Source organism: Plectropomus leopardus, chromosome 4 (assembly GCF_008729295.1).
Source record: "Plectropomus leopardus isolate mb chromosome 4, YSFRI_Pleo_2.0, whole genome shotgun sequence".
NCBI classification, from domain to species: domain Eukaryota; kingdom Metazoa; phylum Chordata; class Actinopteri; order Perciformes; family Serranidae; genus Plectropomus; species Plectropomus leopardus.
This window is the reverse complement of record NC_056466.1, coordinates 34,013,613-34,031,343: the sequence shown is the minus strand read 5'-3', so window position 1 is coordinate 34,031,343 and position 17,731 is coordinate 34,013,613. Positions and strand designations below refer to the sequence as shown.

The 17,731-nt window shown below is 39.8% G+C and overlaps 1 protein-coding gene across 2 annotated transcripts in view; it reads right to left on the bottom strand.

The window, feature by feature from the left end:
• The window catches only part of pax5 (paired box 5), a 70,294-nt gene extending 61,896 nt beyond the window's left edge, over positions 1 to 8,398 (bottom strand). For both annotated transcript variants that reach the window (XM_042484953.1, XM_042484954.1), the window contains exon 1: positions 8,271 to 8,398. In XM_042484953.1, coding sequence (XP_042340887.1) covers positions 8,271 to 8,316 — 46 coding nt within the window. In that variant the 5' untranslated portion in view covers positions 8,317 to 8,398. The remainder of the gene's footprint in view (positions 1 to 8,270) is intronic.
• Positions 8,399 to 17,731: the final 9,333 nt, after the last annotated feature.

The window sequence follows — 17,731 nt, the reverse complement described above, 5'->3', positions numbered from 1 at the left end:
CTCTGCTGAAGTGTCCTTGAGCAAGACGCCGCTGCACGCTGCACGCTGTGAGGCTGAATCTGTGTGAGCTTTGACCTGCTGAGCACTGAAAGGAGAATTTCCCTCCTGCAGGGGATCAACACAGTATCACCTTGTTGTTGTTATTATTATTATTAGAAGACCCGAGCAGATCTCCTCGCCTGCACCTGTGTGCGCAAAGAGCAGCGCGCGTGTCTGTCTAACCTGGTTAGAAACAGTGTTACTGTTTGTGGATCAAGTTCAGCTTTTAGTCATGCTTTGTTAGCCCCGATCTCGCTCTCTCTCTCTCTCTCTCTCTCTCTCTCTCTCTCTCTCTCTCTCTCTCTCTCTCTCTCTTTCTGACCCCTGCACCCCCTCTTCCCCTCACAGGAGGAGATCACAGCAGCAAACCGTCTCATACACAACCAATACAGCAAAACGTAGGTCTGCACAGCCTGGATTATAACACTTTTTCCAATTCAACAGGACAACACATTAAAAAATATCAAGACTGATGATATATAGCAAATTTACAAACAAAGAAAACTAGTGCAATAATAATAATAATAATAATAATAATAATAATAACATCATTGGGGCCTAAACTTGCACAAATACTCTGAAAAATATCTCTTAATTATAAGTGCAGCAACCAATATATGATATAAAAATATGTGCCAATGTATAATATAGCTATAATCCACTTGCACGTTTTCAGAGTTTCACCCTAGCTGTTTCTGTATTTTAAAAATATTTAAAGAATTATAGGTAAAATAGATATCTGCAGAAAATGCCTTTCTTATAATACTGTATCTATTTTTGATGTATTTTTCGTACAAAACGATTATTTAAGACTCAAAGCATGATAGTTTTTTGTTTTTTGTTTTTTGTTTTTTTTTTTTTTGCAGTGCATGGTGCAACTGGAAGCTACTCCGCTGTTATTAGTTTGAGGTGTGGGGGGTTGCTTCAGTTCAGATGGGATCATGCAGATGAAGGGGGAATTATAAACGTGTAAACTTACTGTGCATTGCCGCAAACGGGTCGTGCTTACAGTGAATCTCCATGGTAAAGGTGGAGGGGCTGCAGGGCCCCTGTACGGTGTGAGGGGTCTTAAAAATAATAACCGGACGCCCCGCTTCAGTCGGCCACTTTTTAGTGACACACAGTGACCTCCAATAAATGGGAAAATTGGTTGCAAATCCCCTTCAAAGAGGGTTTTTTTATTAATATTTGGAAAAAAAAAATTGTCTGACAACGACTGATTAAAAAATATTAAAAATGTTTTTAAATGAGATTTTCGGGTGGAAGGGAGGGAAAAAATGGCGTCAAAAAATATGAATCAGAGACGGGCTCCCTCCTCATGGGGACGGGACACCACACCGGGTCTGCTCTGGCGTCTCCAAAACCAGAGGAGGGAAACGACTGCAGTAGAGCTCATTCCCTCAGCTGCTGGTCTACAGCGAGTTGCCCTAGTCCAAGAAAACAGATTCAAACTTTTGCAAATAAAAAAAAATGAAATAAAAAAAATATGGAGAGCAAATAAAGTAGCCTCCTCCCTTTCTCTCCTTCTCGCTCCGCTGGCCGTGACCCCTGAACTGCGACTTAGCCGATTGGGGGGTCAGAACTTTCTCCTTTCAGTCTGTTAAATTTTTAAAAATACATAAATAAAAAGAATAAAAAGAAAAACCCACTTGGAAAATTAAAAAAGATTCTTTACAGATCCACGCGTAATTTTCTTCCAAGTTATTTGCTGCGCATTTCTTCTGGTCACAAATCGTCCTCGGCAGTTGCTTTCACATTAACACTTGGTAATCTCCCATCAGTGCAGCGCGTGAGAGCGGATGAGTGCTCACATCTTGAGGTCTCATATCCACGGTGCCAAAAAAGAACGAAAGAAAACACAGAAAATTACGCAGCAGGAAAATAAGGAAATACTCAGTTTTGCGTAAAAGCTGCTAGGGCTGACGTTTGAGTTGTTATCCCATAAAAATGAAGGAAATGCAGCTTTTTGGTCACTCTGCTGTCTCTTCCCCCCTCTGTGTTGACCAGGACTCGCTGCACGACCGCTACTGGGCTCCCGGTTTCTGAGTTTGGAGACGCATTTCTCCGCGCTGGAAAATAGCCCTGTCCAAATTCAAAAAGGTACTTTTCTCCGCGCTCACGCCAAAAAATGCCAAAAACTGTGGTGCAAATATGTACATAAACACGCTTCTTTAACTACACAGAGAGAAGCTGCCTGCGCCCAGCGTCCACGGTGGCGCACGCCGCGTTTCAGGACCTGCTCTCGTGCGGACAGCGCCCGCGCTCCCAAACCCCTGGAACCCTAACCTACACGCGCCGGCCAGCTGCCCGTCACTCACAGCGGATGCAGCCAATCAGGGCGCGAGCGCTGCCTCTACGTCACTGCCAACCCCTGATAGAATCGGGCGGGGGAGCGCGCTGATTGGCTGCTGCGAATCCCGTGGGCCAATGACGCCCCGCATGGATTGTGCGTCCACCAATGGGGAGGCAGGGCGCAGCGACGCTGGGCTCCGGGAGTAAATGATCATATGTTTAATTTCAATTAACGAAGTAAGAAAGTTAATGCCTTTATACCCATTTGCGCTCAATTTATTCATGTCAATATTAAATGGCTAATTAATTGAGTATTACTAAAAATGAGGCTTAGTTGCAGTAAGGTTTTATAAATGAGGGAATGCTCAGGAACTCAGACATTGATTGTCCATATAGGTATGGAGGAAAAATATGAAAAAAGAAGACATGAGAGCAGAAAGGTAGATTTTTAAGGATGGGGGAAACACATATAACTTCAGATTTAAAAAAAAAAAAAAAAACTTTACCTTTCTGGTCATTTAACCTTATTTAGGCCTTGCAGGGAGTGAGAGCTGTCAAGTGTTGAGAACAATCGCTCGTGCATAATTTCCGTGCTCCAACACAATGTTATAAATCTTTAGCTCGGGGAGAATTCAGAGGAAACATATGAAACATGCATTCCCGCTCATTACCTAATTGATTGAAACGGATGTCGTTTTTTTTTTTTTTAATGAAATGCAATTGGCGAGCTGCGCATTTACCCTCCAAACTGAGAGAGAGAGAGAGAGAGAGAGAGAGAGAGAGAGAGAGATTCATTACATCTTCGTCCCACCTGATTTGAGAGGGCATATCTAAGCCTCGCCCCTGTAATATTAAACATACAAATAGCCTAAAGCATGAGCCAAATTAAAAATTAAAAAAAGCGTTATTTCCCTTTTTCCTGTTTCTAGACATTTAATCATTTCAGTTCCTCAGTGTTTATACCGCGCGCGTAAACCTCAGATTTGGAGCTGTACAGGAGAGACTATATGTAACAATATCATTAAAGACACCTGTGCTATAGTTTAGGGTCATTAAAGTGACTCACTAATGAACAACAACAATAACAATCTTTACCTTATTCATATAGTTTTCAGGTTTATCCTCTTAGGACGCACATGCTTGATGTACCTCAAGGCAATGCATCTGATAGTGAAAAGGTCAATGTATGAGATTATTGAGTTTATTTAATTTCGGGGTTTTTTTTTAAATTCGTATATGTCTTGCCCTGAATTATTGGTTTCTAGCCTCCTGCCATAACGTGCATTTCCACTCCCCTAGGACTGCTAAACTGGACAAACACTCACAGTTGTCCTCATTAAAACAAACACATCTCTTCTCCTTCTTTGTTATTATTTTTTATTGTTTTCTGTTTACTATCATGACAAAAAAGTGGGTTTTCTTTGGGGTTTTTGCTCTCTTTCAGAGGCTTCTTTGGTGAAGCTGTGCGCAAAATGAACCACAAGGGGGCGTTCAACAGTGGACAATGTGCCCGTGTGCGCACGCGCGTGCACACATATACACACACACGCGCAAATGCAAGATAAATATACAGGAACTTTGCAATCAACACAGTAAAGAGTCTTCATGGCAGCTGAATGGGGCCTTAAACTGATCCAGAATGTGCAGCACGCAGGCCTACATGGAAGCATATTAATGCACAATATGTGGTTTTGGCTGTTAAATAAATCACTATTCTCTAACCCAGATGTTCAACACTAAATATGGTTTCATAAATCTTCATTGATCCCTGCTTTATAATCCACTGACAGTAAACTACACACTAATCCTCATTCATATTTCACATCCTTTTACTGAGTATTCATGAATTAGGGCCTCAAACAAATCTGACAAGCTGGCAAATCACACTGATTCTTTGTTTGTTCATATTTTTTAAAAAACGGCAAAACACAAATAGACCAGATTGCACTTGAAAAATGTCAAATTTTAGATATTTATACTTGGCTCATGCGCCAAAAGCTGGGCCTGCACAAGGCCACAAAAAAATTGAAAGGAGCAAAACTGCAATTAAATATTATAGCTATTTTCTTTTTTATATGTATGCACGTTAAAATAAACAGCTTCTTATATTTACTTTTTTATTTGTTATCTTATTATTTATTTTTTATTGTTCTGCATTTCAGTATTTGACTCTAGATATCTAGAAACAGGGACTCAAGGGCATAACAATATCTTTTTTTTCATTATGCAAGTTCATTGCAGCTGGAGTCTGGGTTTTTGTTTTTTTATTGTTGTTTTTTTTTTTTTTTTGGAGATATAGACACGAGCGTCATTCTCCCCACAGAAGTAAACCGCAGCCGTCGCCCTTGTCTCTCCGATTTGCAAATTAAATACATAAGCAATTAAAAAATCCAAACACAATCAATCATGTATACAAATTGTTGTTGCTTTAGGGTTGGAAATTTGGAGAAAACTTCCATCAGGGTAGGACGACTTTAATCCGGGGGTCCAAATCCATTACCATATTTCATTACCTCTCCAGTGCTGGAAATGGGAGAATGGGAGGAGGAGGAAGGAGGAGGAGGAGAGGAGAGGGGGAGGAAGACTTTTTTAAACATTAGTAAGAATGTGGTTGAGTCGTGATAATCATTTGGAGGCAAATTGGAGGCAGTGTTGTTGTTTAAGTGTTCCCTTCTTTCTCTCCCTTCCCCTTCCTCTTCCATCCACCATGAAAGCTTCGGCTGTTTTGCTTTTTTGCGCCCGAGCCTCGAAACGAAAAAGCAATGAAAAATTAATAGCGCATGTTAACTCCACCAGCTCGTTTATTACACGCCCGCTGACTGTAAACATAATGAGAAAGCTCCCGTATCTCTTCTTAAGTTTTCATTTGCTTATAAAATATAAAAGTCGTCACTAATAAATAAAATATATGGACTGGGGAGTGAGCAGTTGTGGAACTGTGTACCTGCGCGCTCGCAGCCTCTTGCTCACACTCGCAGGCCTGAGATCAAATGGACCTATTTGTAATCATTTGGCTCGATGATAAGGCAAGTAAAGACCAGTCTGTCATCTGTCAGACGGAGCGCGAGCGAGGCCGTAATATCAGACCTGCGTTATGATGGGCCACTTGAGGTCAAGACGAAAGTAGGCTATGCCATGTGAGGTCATCTCTCTCCTTCCTTCTCCCCTCCCTTCCCCTCTCACTCTCCTCGGCTCTTCATATCTGTCTATCGCAGCGCGTCTTGCTTTGACCAAGCTGGTTTTGGCCTGTGCCTCACACAAACTATAAAACCTGTTAAGGGCGCATTTTGGCAACGACTTTAAAGTGGAAAAATCAAATAGTATACATAAAGAAATATATAATGTAAGAATCTAACATGGCCAGAGGATATGATACAAAGATTTTGTGCTGTTTGGGTTTAATGCTGCAAGTACGCATGTACAAAAATAGGTTGGTTAAAGGTGACGCAATGCAAGTGCACCAAAGCTGCACCTCTAAATGGTTTCCATACGTAAGATTTTGTCATGCTTTGGCATCAGGGTCTCCATTGTTTCCTGTGTGGGGCTTTTATTGTTGTAAAAATTGAGAGGGGAGAGATATATTTGGAAAGCATATATTAAAATCACATGAGGGTCAAAGGCAGGCATGGAAATGACCGCTAATCACACACTTAAAAAATAAAGTATTCGTTAGTTAGTAGTTAGTTAAAAAGTTAGTATCCAGGCTGCCTTAAAATTTCAAGTTGACTGAATTTGAAAACGCAAAATGAATCACTATAAAAAATTACCCATTACATAAAATATGAAGGCAGTCTGGACACTAACTTCTTTAAGTTAAAATAAATCGTTTCTTTTTACAGTGCAGTCAAACGCAGGTCAAATCTGCAAGAGGCTGCTAAATTTCCTTCACTCACCAGACACACGCACGCGCGCGCGCGCGCGCGCACACACACACACACACACACACACACACACACACACACAAAGCAATGATGATCAATTGGTAGGCTGGTAGATTTTGGGGGTAAGAAGTTAATTTCCAACCCTGGTCAAGGATCAAAGATTTCTATGAGAACAGAAAAGATAAGTGACTTATAACTAATTTTTCTTATTAGTAAAATAAAAATTGTATGTCAGTGCCCCATTTGTCGTCAGACAGAGACTGAAATGGCGGCCCAGCTTATTGGAGAGGACCGGCCCTACGCGCTTTTACGCACAGCCAACCTACAGGGCGGGAAGAGAGAGAGGATCTCATTCCACGTTCATTCTCGCACATACTGATTTGTACCCCGAGCACGTAACTTAAAAAGAGAGAGGAAATGGAGAGGCTGTAGGTATAGGCCCTGGGCCCTAAAGACTTGACACGGCAACAGGGGAGGGCCTCCTTTAAACTCTGATTTCCTCCGTGGTTAAAAAGGTTATTATCCAATTGCTACAAATCCCATTGCTTTCAGCGTTTACCAGGGGTAAGGCCCACTCCACAAAAGACTGCAAAGGGGGCATTATTTGTCTTACAGACCATAGGCATTATTTGATGACAAATTTCCATAGAAGGCCGGGCACAGGCTAATTTATTTCTATTATGAGCGATCGTGTCGGAACCGGAGCGCACTTCTTTGTCACTATATTGTGGAAATCAATATGAAAAACGACACTAAATGCAGCCAGTGACTCAATAAAAATGTTGTTTCATGGCTGTGTTAAACTTCTACTATGTGTGCATTATTATATTCTTATATTCTTATTCAGGCAACCAAGAGCACTGCTAAAGCAGATTTTTGCTTTTCTGGAGCAGAGCATACCAACAAAGCGCACTGGCCTTTCAGGGAGGATCACCTGCCCACCGTTTCTTAATGACAAACGACGTTTTATCAATGCAGACGCAGCGGGCAGCAATATGAAATGATGTGATATCCATTGGGTGCCATAACAAGGTCGATGGCCTGATCCATTGCTGTACCAGACCCCGCTGTTTTATGAATAGGCCCATATGAGATGAACCTGTTGAATAAAGTAATGAAGACACAAGCCAGGACTCCTTATTTTTTAGATTGAATCGGACTGCAACTTCAACTTTTGGTGCATAAAACAGAAAAAAAAGAGCTTTCAATCCTCCTAATCTCACATGCTAACAGTCATCATGAAGCATTTCTTTGTGAATTGAGTCAAATTTAATCATTCTTTGGGCAAATTTGTGCGTGCATAAAAGTGGTTTCCCTGTATTTTCGCACCACAGACGCACAAACACCCCACAACAATCTTTCACAAATATAAAATGTCTTTTTTAATCTAAGGACAAACCAAGGTATCAAATGTGGCCCTCTCAGATGATAGTGCACGTGGAGCTGACCTGACGCAGAACGTAGTGCCAAACCAAACCAACAAGTTCAGCATACAATGCCACAAAAAGTAAATACAAATACTTAAACGCAGCCATTACTGACAGCAAAACCACATTTCAAACTAGCAGAAATATAAATCCTAAAATGCAAAAGCCACATTTCTTTGACTTTTTCAAATAAGCTGCAATTTTTTTTAAGGCAGCAAAAAGTTTCTAGTAGCAGAGCTCTGTAGTTTATCATCATGACTCCAAAAGTTTCATAAAAAAGTTCTTAAGTCCCAAACTTGGGATAAAAACATTTAGAGCAGTACATAGACAAGACGACTGCTTAAAAATAAATCAACGTTCCACTTTTCTCTATTTTCGCCTCACATGATTACTTCTGAACACTTTGTAATACTTCTAATAACTCGGGACAACATGCAAAAGTTTAAAAAGAAGTATGTCTAATCACTTTAACTTCCACAAACAACTTCAACAACTTCCATTAAAAGTTTTCCCATTGGAAACAGATAAAATAAACCAACAAACAACACAAAAACGCGTTTCACTTGTTAAAGATGACAAGTTCAACTCTTGATGAAAGTGAAATAAAGCTCGAGAGTCGGTGCGCCCCTACCTGTTCTCCCCAGCCGCAGTGCAGGACTCTTGGGCCCCTGGTCCATGTTCCCTGGTTAGAACAGGGGGAGGCGATGAAAGAAGGAAAAAAAGGAAAAGAACAAAAACTTTTTTTCCCCTCTCCCTCTCTTCCTCTCTCTCTCTCTCTCTCTCTCCCTCACTCTCTCTCTCTCCCTTGCTCTCTGGCGCTGTTTTCTTCTCTCCCTCTCTTTTTTTTTTCCTCCGACAGTACTTTTGGGGCGAGTTGTAGGTTGAAATAATTCGACCCTTCCGCTCCCTATTGCACTCCCTGCAAGTGCTCAGTCAGCTGCAACTAAACGCTTTAGGTGGAAAAAAGGCTTCGGGGGGAAGCGTGAAATGATCAAGCCGAGTAAAAGAGCCGCTCTCTCAATGTGCGCTCATGTCCTGTCCTTTTCCCGCACGAGCTCGCACACACAAACACGTTCATGTGCACACGTTAGCACGCGCGCACCCGCACGGCCGAGCGTACATACACACACCATACAAACCACCACCCTTCCCTGCAGGGCCGCGCCCCCCTCACTCGCATCTGTTACCAAGTTCCACTTTACTAAACTTTCCCGCCCCCGCCCCACTCTCCCTCTCTCTGTCTCTCTCCCCTCTTTTATGTTGGATTCATTTCCTCTGGGACGCAAGACAGCTCTGAAGGCAGGTAACATTAAATGGTGTGCATAATTCCAGTGCAGGGCTCCTTGTTTTGATTATTTTAAGAACAAGAGAAAGTTGATTTAAGTGTATTCGTGCTCAGTGTCCCTTCAGCAGCTTCCAAAAGAGCGTTTATGAGACTTTCTCCAAACTTCTCACCTCCTTTGCCAGTATACACCTGTTACGCACGGTGCTTTTTACGCATGACGCACGGACTGAAACACTGTGGAGCAGGTGCAACACAGGGTTACACCTTCAGCTTCCCCCGCTCTGCTGTTGGAGGGTGCAGGCTTCTTCTCCTGCACGCGTTCGGTGCAAAGTGTTTGTTACAAAACGGATAGTTCCGGTGCTCAGCTTCGATTGTTCGCAGACACACACACACACCTGCGTAACATTTCATTTAAATATTAATTTGCCAACTGAAAATTTCCACTCATACTGATACTCACAAGTTTTTGACACGGAGAACTTTCTTCTCTGGCGGAACAATGACATTCAAGATTTCCTGAACATGTGTGCTCTCTTTGGCTCTTCCGTTTTATTAAAGCAAATAGCTGAAGAGAGAGTTTCACAGTCATTTGAGACCAACTTGGTTATATGCTGCCTGCTCTGTCTGACATATTTTGTCTCAACATTAGCCTTAATATAACCCCTGAAAGAATAAAATAAAATCGTTTCCTGTCCTTAATTTACCAAATGCTCACGACCTCACAAAAAATAAAAACTACAAAAAATTCCCATTTAAAGAAAGGTGGGGGAAAAGCCAGTGAAAAATTTTAGTAGGCTATTAGATGAATATTTGCACATCTGTAACAATAAACTATATCTTTTAAGGTTTTAAAGTTAGTGTCCAAGCTACCTTAAATTTGAACTTGACTGTGTTTGAGAAGTTGAGGTAATTTTGTAATCATTCAACTTGTCTTCTCAAAATCAGTCAACCTAAAAATTACTCCCTAAAAACTTTTTTAAAGTTCAAACAAATAGTTTGAAAGCTGGTAAAGGTGGAGCTAATTTAAATTGCCCTGCACTGCTGGGTGGCTTAACCTATAAAACAATATGAGAATATATTTGCAAATGTAGATTATTTCTTTAAAAAAACAAAGAAATAAATAGCCAAACTAAAGCTCTAAAATAAATACAGTGGAGTAAGTACAAAGTAGCATCAAAGTGAAAATACTCAAGTTAACTTCAAGTCAAAATTGTACTTTAAGGACAACACTTGAGTAAATGTACTTTGTTACATTTCACCTCTACAAATGATGCACCACAAATCTTTATTTGTTGTTGTGTGATGACAGATTCAGCAGCACATTATGTTCTTTTTTGTGTTTTATATTGTTTGTTTTGGAGTTGTATATTTTTATTTTGTTCCATGTTGTCCGCCTGTAACTTTTTATTGCTGCCTGTTTTGGCCAGGACACTAATGGGAAGAAGAGATTTATAATCTCAAGAGGGTTTTTCTTTGGTCATATGACGGTTAAATAAAATAAATCGCAAGATGATGATACACCACCTGCAAATACGTGAAAAGGACAGTACTGATTCAGTTTGCTGCAGAGGCAAACGGAGAGAAAGGGTGTTGACATGAAGGCTAAAGCAGTACACTTCAGACTGTCATCTCTCTGAAATACCAAAAAAAAAACAAAATATGACCACAAATTCCTCACAGGCCTCACTAAAATTGTCACAGAGGGATATTAGGATTTAAAAGACACATTTTCAACAGTCTCTTTACTTAGTGCCAAACGTCCTCTTCCTTCACTTTCGTCTCTGTCCTCCAGACAGCTGCAGGTCTCAGGGTTCACGCGCAGCCCCGAGACAATTGAGTGCGGAACAAAGCGCGAGACAGCGACCCATTTTGCTCCTGCTTGTCGCCTCGCGCCGCAACACTACGACCCTGACCCTCGGCGCGCGCCCACAACATCCAAACATAAATACCAGTGTTTCCGTGTGGTGCCGGGAAACAAAAAAAGGAGGTGCAGATCTGACCTTTAAGCGGTGAAACGGCCACCTAAAAAAAAATCAATTAAATGCTGTTTATAAAAAATTAATTTATGCTTCATCTAACAGCAGGTGATAATATAAAGTAGGGTTCTCTGCAACTGTTTTAGGCTATGTGTTAAAATGTCATTTGAGTCATATGAAATCTACATTACACAAAATGTAAAGTCATAGGAAAACTTGCTCATTTCTGATATGGCTTTTTCATAGGGTTCTAGCCTATATTCTAACTCTGTGCTCTCTTTCCTACAGGGGCAAAGGATCTTGAATCCTCTGCAGACTTGCCTCATCCTTATCTTTTTTACAGGCCTAACAGTGGAATCTGTATGCATGGCCATGGCTGCGGATTATTCAGTGCATTTCCTAAACGTGCGAGCTCACTGAAAAGACTGTACAATTATCTGCCATTGAGCTATTAGTTATTATTTTCTCCATTCTGCAAGTTTCAATTCTTGGTATTTTTTGCCTATAGTTTTACAATGAGGGACAGGGAGAGGAAAAAGACCTCAAAAATTAAATAAAAAAATTGACACAATGTGAGGGAAATGAGATTAATAAATCATATTCTAACTGAGTTTTACCTAATAATGAAGCAATGAAAATTTGAATATGAGACCTTTTTTAAACTTGAAAAACACTATTAGAATTTTATGTAATTTAGAAATATAACAGAGTTTAATGTTCATAATATTGTTCATATTATCATTATGGACGATGTATTATAATTATTATTATTATTTACATTATTTTTGTGATTTAAAATAATTTAAAAAATAATCTGTCGTCATGTCACCTCATATATTTTTAAAATAGCTTAGATTACTTATTTATTCATTCATTTATTTATTTATTTTGATTCACTGGCCACTGTTAGAGACTATAGGCTGAATAATCATTTGGCTGCATCAAACACTTTACCCTATGGCTATATTTAAACATGATTCCATTATTTCTAATATCTGTGGTGTTATTATTTTATGTTTTTAACAGTTTATTAAACCTCCTCTCATGTGTCTCGTGCAGCCTTAGTAAGGTGTCGCTCCACATTTGGATCTCCTAAAAGAATTCGCCATAGTTTCGATATTAATCATCACTTGTTTGTTTTTCAGCCCCCGTACTAATTAATGTAATTAATATGGGGGGGGGGGTCGTTGGATCGGTGACCTGCGCTCTGACCGAGCGGAACCGGAAAGAATCGCATTAACGCGCGAGAAAGGCGAAGTGAAAGGGACGATTAGAACAATAAGTAAACAACGTAAACACAAGAGGAGACGCTCAGGGTCTCTCGGGGTCTCTCTGGGACCTTTTGGCTTTCACTGAAAACATTTACATTTAGGGTGAAGTACAGGAAAAGACCGCTTAAAAGCCTCAGTTCAATGTATGTGAGGAGGAGACAATGGTTTCAGTGTGTTAATGAAGAACAGCAGCTGCATGGCCGTCTGTCTGTGTGTCTAGTTTATATGAACAGTGGTGGAAGAAATACTCAGAGCCTTTACTTTAAAAGCAGTGACACAATATAGAAATACACAGTCACAAACAAAAGTCCTGCCTTCAAAATCTTAGTTTAAGAGGATCAAAATCATCACAAAAATGTCATCAAATTATTAGAAATAAAAGTATGCTTATTATGTAGAATTCTGTTTTATTTTATTAATATATGCCTGAAATTATTAGAATAGCTATGGAATTTGATATTATTACTGCCACATTAACAACATGTAATGTCGGTGCTTCAAAGTTGGCCTAAATTTGACATCCTTACAGAGCTGGGTGTAATCGATAATAATATTCTCTTTTTATACTGTGAATGCAAACCCCTTTTTTTTCCTGCCATAACTGTCAGACAGATGTATTGGAGTGAAAAGTTTGATATTCACCTCTAATTTGCAGTGGTGCAGGTGATTTAGATACTCAAGTGGAAAAAGTATCTCAGGGTTGGATTTAAATTGTACTTAAGTGATCTGTAATGCACCTCTGCTCCTTAACTTATTGAAACCAATATAACCAATATAGTCTGTTCTCCTTCCTCAGTAAAAGTAAATTATATTAAATATACATATTTAGTGGCACTTTTACTTAAAAAAACCTTGAGTTTAGAGAACAGGTCTTCAACAGGGGGTCATCAGAGCTACTGTGGGGGTCCAACCAAATTATTGTTTGAATTTTTTGAATCAAGATGTGTAAAAACACACATTAACATGTTCCAACATATTATTAGCAAAGATAAATCAGCAACTTCATTTCAAAGATTTTTAATTCACAGTGCACGCCACTGATGATAGGCTAGACTTTGCACAACTGCTGTAAAAAAAAAAAAAAAAAAAAAGTTTTAACATTAAAAAGTTAGTGTCCGGGCTGCCTTTACATTTCTTTTGTTGATGTTGTTGTTTTTTAAATATTTTTTTACTTTCTTCCATATTTTGTGCAACACACGCTTTTATTTTTCTTTTTCTGTGCTGGGATCCCCCTATGGAAAAAACTGTCTCTGCATATCTAAAACAAATAATGGCATTTTTTAAGACAAAAGTGAAAGAGGAGTTGTGGGGAGAATTGATGTTTCACCTTGAAAGGAGGTCATTTGAACAATAGGAGTGGGGTCAAGAGGGAAAAAGTATATACTGTTATTTGTTTGCAATTATGTGTATTGTTTGCTATTTCCATCAAGTGAACAAGTGCTAGCCTCTTTATGTCATGATACTCATTTAAGTCATTGTGCTTTAAAAATTCCTGATATATATATTTTTTAAGTAAACAATCTGTGAATTTTGTTTTATAAATATACCACAAGAATCCTTTATTTCCTGACTTGTCCACCCTGAAGGTCCAACTCTGTGTTAACTCTCAGCGTGTACTTGAAACAAGTCGTGCATGACTTGAACAATGCTTCTGTGGGTGTGCCATAATACCACTCTTGATCCAACTTTATCTAACATTTCTGCACATTCAGACAGAGACCTATACTAAAACGCTTTGATAACTAACCTCTGGTGCTCATGTGTTTGCTTTCCCTAAAAATGCTTGGAGCCGCAGTGCTGATTGAGCTCACCTTCATATCCCAAGGATTTAATTCAAAGTGGCACTTCACTGTGGTGACACAGGGTTCCCTTTTGCAGCAGAAGCCGTGGTGCCTGGGTGTTGCTGTGACTATAGAAGCTGGAAGGGGGCTTAAAGGCTGCAGGGCGGATTGAGAAATGGGACACATGAAACATTATGTGACACAACATGACACCAGGCCATTTGTATGTAAAGGTAAACATTTCAGCGTGACGATTCGACAAGAGCGGACAAGGCTCCTGTCAATGCGGTTTTATACTCACAGCTGAGAAAGAGGTGTTGTGGCATCGTGACTATGTGTGTGTGTGTGTATAGAGCTTCTGTTCACAAATTTAATCCCCATAGACACAAGTCACTTGGTCCAGTCTGAAAAGGTGTTGTCAGGCTTGTTCTCTTGTTCTAGTCTTTTCCTGCTGAAAGCATCGACAGACTGTTGATCACAGAGCTTCACAGAAACTGTGGAGTGTGTGTGGTGGAGGGATTTCACCTGTACTTGCAATTCATTTCATTTGAAAAAGTGTGACTGTCAGACACTCCCAGCAGGAAGCAACAACAAGAGGCTTTAGGCACCATTCAAAAATCTACTGACCGGAAAAAAACAGGACCACAAAAGACACCAGAATCGGGCATCATCATGGTTTCCTACAGCTCCAGGTTGATGGTTTCCAAATGTTTTAGCGTTTAAAATGAGGTACTATGGCTCTTAATGTGGACTTGAGTTCAAACCAAGAGTGATTACTGCTCTCGCACAGGGGAGAGGTACCCCTCAATATTTAGAACGTGCATTTGGGGAAAATCCTTTTTGTAATGATTAACTTAAGTCACACTTACTTGATTTGCTGAAGTTGCTACCACTTAAAAAGAAAAGGGTATTTCCACTTGTCATTTTTGACAACTTTTAAAAAAATCAAGTAAATATAGCGAAATTTCAAATAAATGTAACACGTATGAAGTCAACAAAAATTTAGATTAATGGTCATATTTAGATTCTTTTATAAGGTTTCCAAGATTATTTCAAGTAAGATCAACTTGTCTGATTTCTCAGTGTCTGCTCTTGGTGTGTAGCCAGAATAAGAAAGCGTTTTGACATTTTGTCAACTAAAATGTGCTTCACCTGTCTATGGGCTTACACCTTTACCTCGAACTTTTGCCAAACCTCAATAGCAGTGGCTAGTCTTAAGTCTCTTTCTAGGCTAGCTATGGATTCCAAATGCAATGCAAGTCACAGAGGGAAAATAGATGCTGTAAAGTTGAACACCAAATAATCATAAAGAGCCAAAAGCAGAGGAGCGACCTTTTGGTACCTAAAAATATATTAATGAATGCTCATTTAGACTTATAGTAATGCTGATAGGCTAATTTAGACGTAATAGGCTGTGTTACCTCCATTGTAAGGCTCAAATATGCCTTGTGTCTGCAGAGGGGTTTCTGAGTTGTTTTGTTTTTTTGTTTGGGGGTGGGCGGTGGGGGCTGCCTAAGATGCCCTAGGTGAAGTTTTTAGAAAAAATTAATTATATAGTATGTCAAAAAATATATATCAATAATAATAAAAACACCAGGGGGGAAATACATCATTTTGTTTTAACTGGATTATTTTTTCCCTTCACCTGTAACTGAATTTCCTGTCAGTTCTGTACAGTGTACCATATAATAATACAAAAAAAAAGGAATTGAAACCTCCAGCAGCATGAGTCCAGCTGTTTTTCCAGCATTGCATGAAGCTTGTGGTGTAAAAGGTGGTGTCCCTTCCAAAGGCCACGCAATGTCATTAGGGCCAGTGTTACATATCACATGTCTGAAAAGAGCTTCAGAGAGAGACGGCCCACTAAAACCTTAATATGAGTGAGAAAGCAAAGAAATATTCTGTTACACGACGTAGAATTTCAGGCTATGCCCCTGTGACAAGTCATCATTCCCCCCCGGCTGTGTTTTATCATTTGTTTCTTCCTGCATGAAGCTTTGCCACTGATTAGTACATGCTCTACTTGGCATATTAACTCCAGAATCTACTGAATCTCTCTAATACACCATCAGTTTCTTATCCTGCAGAGCTATTTGATGCTGTGATATCTATTAATTAATGGAAATATAACACCAATGTTAATGTGATTAAAAAGATCAAACTTTTAGTGATACAACAGTGATGCAGAGCGAGAAAAGCACCAGTGATGAGGCTTTAAGGTCACAAATGCTGTACATCCGGGGTGTGAGTGTGTGTGTGTGTGTGTGTGTGTGTGTGTGTGAATGACACGCAGAGGGCCCCATATGGGTGATGCATGGGAGCCATTTTTGTTCAGAAGCGCTGATCCAGGGCGAGTCTCTCTTTTTTTCAGAGGGAATTCCTCCTGCCTGGCTGCTTTGATACAGGCTGCCTGCTTGTATTTACATACATACAGTAACAAGGACGCCTACACCAGCAGCACAAGAGGAAGCAGATTTTTTTTTCCAGCAGAACTCGCACTACAGAACTGAAACAAGCTGATGCAACCAGCTGCGGTTGGAGTCTACACTTTCAGTCACCATCCAAATTATATCAAGAGCTGCAACCAACTATTATTTTTGTTTTAGATAAAACGACTGACTTTTTTTTCCAACTAATTGTTTTTTGTTTTGATAGTGTCAGAAAATAGCAAAATGCAATATTTATTTTATACTACAAGAGAAAATACAAAAAAATATTTGAGAAGATGAAACCAGTTAGTGTTTGTTATTTATGAAGGTGGGGGGGGGGGGGGGGGGGGGGGGGGGGGGGGGGGGGGGGGGGGGGGGGGGGATAGGGGGGGGGGGGGGGGGGGGGGGGGGGGGTGGGTTATGAGGGGGGGGGGGGGGGGGGATACAACATGGGGGAGGCACGTCAAATAATTTTTTAAACACTGGGGAGGGACTTATGGTTGTTGGTTTTGTTTTTGGTATAGGGAAGGGACATGCAACTTTAAATGGTTGTATTTTGGGATTATTTTAATTACTCTCCGAACTATGTTTTCTTTGAAAAAAAATTCTCAAAAATGATACCATTTATCATAGTCAAAAACTGTAAAAACACAAATCATGTGATTTTTACTTTTCCAGCAGTCATTAAACACATTATGTGCAATGAACACTTCTGTCAGGAAAAATAACAATCAACTCTAAGATTATGATAGTGATATTTAATCAAAATCACTTTTTTCTACATGTCATGTCTCATTTCAAATGTTTTACAAAATAAAACATGCAACCAGAATCTGTTAAAAACGGTAAATCCTGTGCACCTGTAGCACAACATTTTGGGCCCGACGCATAAGCAGCCTCATTTTCGGCTGTTGAATTTTAACTTGTCAAAAGGTAAGTTTTAAAAATCTAATAAAGGTCCAGTCCAATAAAGGTCATGCATTTTGCCCCAGTCACTCAGGGAGGCTCAAGAAAGAAACAACTGTAGCTTCATGGGAGGGTCAAGATAAAAAAATTTAATAAGGTCACACCTTCACCACCTCCTTCCTTGGATAAGTAACCTATCGTTCCTTGAACCAATTATCAAAACAGTGGGTGATTATTAAATAATAGGTTAACAAGCAGATTGTTTCATCTTAATTATTTCCTTAAACTGCTGTACTTAGGAACACATTTCATGTCATTGCAGAAGATGCACCTCAGGTCAAGATTTATGAAAGAAAAAAAATGTTTTTTGTGAAATCCTGCCAAGAGTGTTCATCCAGAAGACTAAATCCAAGCAATAGCAGTGTTGTGGGCACAGTTGGAGCA